Source organism: Drosophila takahashii, chromosome 3R (genome assembly GCF_030179915.1).
Source record: "Drosophila takahashii strain IR98-3 E-12201 chromosome 3R, DtakHiC1v2, whole genome shotgun sequence".
NCBI classification, from domain to species: Eukaryota; Metazoa; Arthropoda; class Insecta; order Diptera; family Drosophilidae; genus Drosophila; species Drosophila takahashii.
Genome location: NC_091681.1, coordinates 32037132 through 32044302, shown reverse-complemented (window position 1 = coordinate 32044302; position 7171 = coordinate 32037132). Strand labels below are relative to the sequence as shown.

At 37.0% G+C, this 7171-nt stretch overlaps 1 protein-coding gene across 1 annotated transcript; it reads right to left on the bottom strand.

Annotated features, from left to right (window-relative positions):
- Positions 1-3339: 3339 nt before the first annotated feature.
- Positions 3340-5127, bottom strand: LOC108057525 (fatty-acid amide hydrolase 2). The gene has a single exon (XM_017141806.3). The coding sequence runs from the start codon at positions 5030-5032 to the stop codon at positions 3461-3463; it is 1572 nt and encodes a 523-aa protein (XP_016997295.2). The 5' UTR covers positions 5033-5127; the 3' UTR covers positions 3340-3460.
- Between the last annotated feature and the right edge of the window lie 2044 nt (positions 5128-7171).

Sequence of the window (7171 nt, the reverse complement as noted above, 5' to 3'; positions counted from 1 at the left end):
GACGACTTTTTGTTGGGTTAAGTACTAGCCCTAAAACATTAAACACTTTCTTCATAATAGTAACTAACAAGTTTTTGTGTTATTTCAACGAAAAACTATTATATTTAAAGGTAAATTCGAAAGTGTAATATGAAATAAAAAAAAATATATATATGAGAGAAAATTTAATTTAATATTTAATATATTTATATTTATATACAATAACATATTATTGTTGAAAATAAGTAGCTATTCACCGAAGTAATATATTATTTTATTTTATTTAATGTACTTACTTTTACTTTGTTTCATTTTAAAATAGTCTGTGGGCTGTAATCTAATAAATATACATACTAACAAGACCACAGGGAGAATACAAATATATAGCAATATATAATTATGAGAGCATTATCATTTTCTTAACCATCAACACGCTTTAATCGAATAGTTCAGTTAGCTCTAATCGCTGAAAATGCTCGCGTCGAGATTCTTCGCACTGGGAATTATATTCCTGATGCTACTGGAAATTATTGAGGGACAATCCTCCACGATCCAGACGGATATCAGTAATTCAACGGAGGATGCAATGGAATACAGGACCGCCCTTGGAGTTCGCTATTCAGTTAATCCCAGATGGTCAACAAACAAAGGATGACACAATTCGAAAAAAAATATTTATATTTTATGGAGACTATAGATATTTTATTTTTGACTCTAAATATTTAATTTAAAAATAAATAAATTAAAAAATTATAAAAATAAATAAGTTCTGGTTGTGTAAAAACCCATTGTTTATTACTTCTGAGTGCAAAACGAGTTCGACCAAAGTTCAGCAGCTAATTTTATGGGTAATATTTAATTTATTTAGAGCAAGCTGATAACGATTAATATTGCAGTACAAATCGAAACTATTTAGTCGAGGAAAAAAAGTAAAATGGGTTTTGTATGTGAAATTTATTTAGATCAGACAAAAATAAAAACATTAGATTGCAAATATTTAAAATATATTCAAAAAAATTTAAAGCCAAACACTTCTCGTTTAAATGTTTATCTCTCCTTTACAAAATAACAAAAGTCGAAGCTGAAAATTGTCCATTTATCGACTATACGAAATTTTTAATCTTAATCTTAATAATCTTAATCTTAAATAGTAATATAATTTAAATTATGGACCACAATTTTTTTTCAACTTAAATAATAATACTTATGTAACAATTATAAATTCTGGCTAACGTTAATCTAGGTACTAGAAATAAGTACCTTGGCAACACTAATATTCGAAGAGAATCTTATTTTTTTTTTATTGAAACAACATCTGTCCCACAACATATGTAGAACATCCGGTCGTTGGGGAAACTGTCTTATGGATCTTTTCGTTTTCTCTGAGATGCTAGCCAATGAAAACTTTGTATATAATTTTACAATTTAGTTTGTTTCTTTCGTTCAGAATGATCGCTTCGAAATTATTGATCTCGTGGCTATTTTTTCTGCTGTTTCTGGTGCAATCCTTCACGATGCCACAGGAGCTAGACGAGTCGGAATTTGATTTATCTCAGGAGAATGCAACTGCTCATGCTGCTTTTAGCCCTATATACAAAAAATGGCACATAAAGACACAAACATCGGCCCCACGTGCTGGTTGAGTGATATATTAAACTGATTTTGTGGCACTACTAAATGCAAAACAAGGTCCGGTAGCAAATAAATCTTAAAAATACCACAAAGGTCGTCGCTGCAAATGCCCTTATCAACATACTGTACAACAAATTAAATCAATGTTTAATACAAACTTGTTTAAAAAATTTAATATTTAAGTAAAAATCAAATTTTTAAAAAATACAAATAAAATACACAAAAAAATTAACACTGATTTTGTTACATTAAATGAGGGATAAATATGAAGTATAACCATCAATTTAAATACTGCTAAAATGTTGTACATTTTATCTTATATAGGTACGTGAAACTAGTACCTAACCAACACTGATGCTCTTTTCTTTATTGGAAACAGGCGCCACACCATTTTATGTAAATCACCATATTCAAAAAGCGGAGCAATTCAGTTGGTTTCTTTCGCTCAGAATGATCGTACCGAAATTGTGGATCATTGGACTAGTTTTCCTTCTGTTTCTGGGACAATCCTTCACCGTGCCACAATTTTTTGACGTGTCGAAAATTCCTAATTCTTCACCTGAAAATGCCACCTTCCACATGTCTTTCGGCATTAATGGATATGGATTTGATCCATTTGGGAATAAGAGAACCCAAACATCTCCTCCCCGGCGGGGTTAGGCGATATTTTATACTGTTCTTCCGCGCCCAAGTTTTTGGAACACTTCTAAATTAATCTTATAGTTCCAGTTTACAAGGCAACAAAGGTCAATGAAATTCTCCTATTAATTATGTATAAAACAAATTGAATTCAAATTATATACAAAAAGTGATTCTTATTTACAAATGCCCTTTTTTTGGTAACAATACATGAGTGATAAATAACAAGTTAACAATTAATATGGTTATCTACCTAAGGACTACAAAAATGTAGTACCTTTCACCTTAAATAGGTACATTAATTAAGTACCTAACCAACACTGATACCCGAAGAGCATATGGTTTTCTTTATTGGCAACAGGTGTCCAAAAATCCATAAACAAGAGAACTTTCTTATATATATTCACCATACCAAATGCAAGGCAATTTAATTTGTTTCTTTCGCTCACAATGAACGCGTCGAAGTTTTGGATCATTGGACTAATTTTCCTGCTGTTTCTGGGGAAATCCTTTACCGCGCCACAACAATTTGACATGTCGAAAATCAGCAATCCCTCACCTGAGAATCCCATCTTCAAATCTTGGCACCGTGACTATAATATTAAGCATGGTCAAACAACGGCTCCACGTCATCAATCTTAAGAGATATATCCTTATCAACTCACTGGATGTCTAACGTGTTTACTCTTTAATAATCTTTCATGTTTTTTAATGTATAGAATCGCAAGTTGATTGAAAAACATTTAATGGTTGGAGATAATAAATAAAAAGTATGTAACTCAATTCTGAGTGTATATTTATATATTTCACTACATAATCTTGGGAGTAAAATGCTCTGCGTCGAACCATAGATGTTCTCCAAGATATACATAGCAAGTGCTACTAGTATCTATATAATTTGTAATTTGTTTCCTTCTTTTTGGCGGCATAATTTAAATATAATTAATCTGTTAGGCAACGCTGTACATTTTCACAGCGTTGCCAGATCAACACACAGCTGATGTTTGTTATTGTTCAAAATAGATCTGTTATTATCGGATTATTTGAATTACTTTTTAAAAACAAATAAATAAAAAATACTAGACCCCATACAAAGAATGTAAGTTTTATTAAATTCCTGTAACAAAGGCCACAAGCGACAGTCTCCAGCGTTACCGACACCTAAAGTACATAGTTTAACAATTATTTGATCAAATACACAATAAAACATCTATTGTTTCAGGGGAAACGGCGGCACCCATCCACCGAAGGTCTTCTCCAGTTCCTCGGCGACCGCCAGGCAAAGACGATCGTTGTTCGGATTGGCCACCACTTGGATGCCCAAAGGCATCCCCTTCGAATCCAGACCCATCGGGACCTGAGTGGCCGGCAAATGGAGCACATTGAACAGGCTGAAGTAGGCGAAATCATTGAACTTGACCAGCGGATAGAAGTGGAACGGTGCTGTTCTCGGCGAGCTGTGGAAGAACAGTACCCCATCGTCGCCTAGTAAATCCTGTACAGATTTCCTGCACTTCGCCGTGGCCTCCCTCATCAGTTTCTCCTTCTCCTTGGGCAGAACGCTATCGATCAGGCCATAAATAGCAGCCATACTGTAGTCACTTTGCCCCAGGATCTTCTTGAAGAGCTCTACGAAAGGATTGAGTTCGGCTCCGTTGCCCAGCAGCAGATTAAAGTTGGCCGGCTCCTGGGTCATCCAATAGCGCCACATCTTTCCGGTCATCTTAGTATTGGGTATATTGGCATGGCGAACATCCTTACCGCTCAGCCCCTCGAAATGTTTTCGTATCTTGTACATAACTCTCTCGGTTTCCCGATTGATAGGATTACACTGAGCCATGCCATTGGAGGAAACATAAAAGTAACGCAGCCGCTTCAAATCCACCTGCTCGTCCAGTTTTAGCTTCGATTTGAGTGAGGGTTCCACCAGAACCTGCATCATGGGCAGGAGATCTCGAGCAGATCGACTCATGGGACCGGCACACACCATTGTTTCCTTCTCCTTGCCCGTTCTAAAGGTGCAGCCCGCCATATTCACCGCTCCCGAAGTGGGTTTGTGCCCAAAGACGCCGCAATTGAAGGCGGGAATGCGGATGGAGCCACCAATGTCGGTTCCCAGACCGAAGCCCGTACAGCAGGCGGCGATTAGAGCTGCTTCTCCGCCAGAAGAACCTCCCACAGAGCGACGGAGATCATAGGGATTGTTGGTGCAACCAATCAGCATATTCCTCGACTCAATCCACTTGTTGACCTCTGGAACATTGGAGGTGGCAATGATAATGGCGCCGCTCTCCTTCATCAGGCGAACGCATTCGGCATCGGTGGAGGAACGTTCCTCCTTTCGGGATAGCAAACCCAAGGTATGGAGCTTCCCGGCTACGGCAGTACTATCCTTGGTGGAGAAAGGAACACCCAGGAAGGGCTGCCGCCGGAAATCCTCATCGCTGTACTCCTTCTTAGCCAACCTCCTGTCGATTTCGCGTGCCTGATCCAGTGCCTCCGGAAAGGGACCATCCACAATGGCATTTAGATCCCTATTAACACTCTCTATCCGTTCGCAGTACGCCTTCACGATGTCGTAACTCCGCAGCTTGCGTTCCCTGATCTGTTGGGCCAACTCCACGGCGCTTTTGGTCAGCAGCTGCTGCTGTTCGAGGCTCGGTGGACCCGGAACTCGCTTGTGCTCACCCAGATACCAGCCCAAAACGAACTCCAGCAGGCGGTCGCTCAGGATGTGGACCAGTGCCAGCAGGGCATCCAGTACGTGGCTCCAAAACGACATGATGACTCCGCACCGTTGGCTCTTTTTCTGATGAGATTTGCACTTTGCGCAATGCAAATGCAAACTAAAACCAAAGACCACTGAGGTTGCGATAAACCCAAGACGAGACGTTGCCACCCGATAAGGCGAGAAAAGCTTTCCACAAACCAGTTTCGGTACCCAAGTACTGTGGGCATTATCGCTTATTTTTTGGATTTTTTTATTTTATATTTTTTTTTTATTTTGTATCTAGTTTTCCCGTCCAAATAATCATTTCCCAATGTTTTTACAATAAATTTGCTAATAGAAGATACTGATTTAAATATTTAAAATAGTTTTGAGCCATTTAATAGCTCTCTAAAAATGTATATGTACATTTCAAGTTTATTTGTTGCTAACAAATCGATTTGAATGGTTTATTGTTTATTTAATCGATTTAAGTAATTTTTACGTATGACAACCTTTTTTAGAAAAATCTTAAAATAAATTCTTGTAAAATCCTTATACTTGAACAATAAAAGTACAGATTTTAATCTCAGAAATCTTTTTAAATGAAGTTTTAAAGCTAGTATATAGCGTAAAATGGTAGTTTAATGGCCAAAAATATTTATTTAAATTTTATAGAGTTTTATGAAATATATTATTTTTAAAATTCGTAAAAATAATGTAAACTAAAAATGAATAATTTTACCTCCAATACTTACAAGCTCACATTTTTATGGAAACAAACTAGCCTATTATTATATCCAAAAACTACAAAATATAAAATACAAATGTGGAGTTATAGGAATACCCCTATTATTTCCTCAATAAACCACCACCGCGCATGAACAGCTGTGCGGGGAATGCCCCCAATGCTGCGGTCGCACCGTGCAGAGGTGCCCTACACTCACTCGACCGTCAAACCGTCAAATATCGATTCGCAGCTGCTGCAGATGTTTTTTGCGTCAACAAAACAAAACAGCCGCCTCCGCTGCCGCGCAGAAAAAAAACATAAAAAGTCGGTCAGAGAGATCCGAAATAAGTTGCGAATTGTGAATTAAATGCATTAGAAGCGGAGGCCACGTGCAGTGCGAAAAAAGAGGCTAATCAAATTCCTGCCTGGGGAGCTCATATCGAATTTTTAATCCCAGTACGTTGACCGGTATAACGAATATCTGATACCCTGCAGTTCGGCAGTTCGATCACCCCGATAAAAAACCCCCTAATCAAACTAACGGCCCTTATCACCATAGTGAATCATTTTTTAATTGACTTTGGTAGTGAAAAAGTCCCTTATCTGGGCCGAAAATTTGATTATTCGATAGTGTGTCACATACGTAACAAATTAGTCAGCATGCTTTTGATACCCGAATTGGCTTATAAATAGAAAGTTTGCGAAAAACAAGTGCATTTACCAAGTAAATATGCGATATTCGTTGCACTCGCAGGCGTATTTATACGGAAAACCAAACAAAAACCCATTTACAACCCGTGTTAAATTGCAATTACCGGTTAAGACGGCAAAACGAAGTGTTAAATGCTACCTGTAAAAATGTGGAGTGTCTGTTTGTTTGCCTGGGAGCCAGCACAACTGTTAATTTTCAATCGAAAATCATTTCTTATTAATTGTTAAGCCCAGTTGCCAGGCCAAATATGTATATGGATTTCGCCCCGATTATTTCTTGGCATTATCTTTTGCACTCGATTAGAGAGGGTGTGTTTTTATGGATTTATGGCCCAGCCAATTGTTTTTAGTTTTTTATTCCCGCCCAGGTGTTGTTAACTCACCTGATGAGTGACGTTATCATCAGAAATGCGAACGTGTCGTGACACGAACAAATTTCACGCGTGTCTGATTCAATTTCCAATTTGAGATAGGTCAGCAATCGTTATGAAATGTATTCGAGATGTCACAGTGGCTTTATTAATAACAATATGATAAAAAAAGTTTAAAAAGTCAAAATTCTTCACAATATTTTACGATTCAATTTAATAAAAACAAATTTTTTCAGTAACCTACTTTTATAATATAAATTAATTTAATTCGTATATAATAGCCATATTTAACAGAAAAAAATGCTAAATAAAAAATGGGTAACCACATTAATATCAATTAACATGTGTCTGGTAGGTAATACCTATACTTTAAAGATAGCAGAAAAGTAATTTAAAACCCCT

What these genes read in the sequence shown, in the direction of transcription:
- LOC108057525 (XM_017141806.3), bottom strand. Translation starts at nt 5,032, where the DNA reads ATGTCGTTTTGGAGCCACGTACTGGATGCCCTGCTGGCACTGGTCCAC.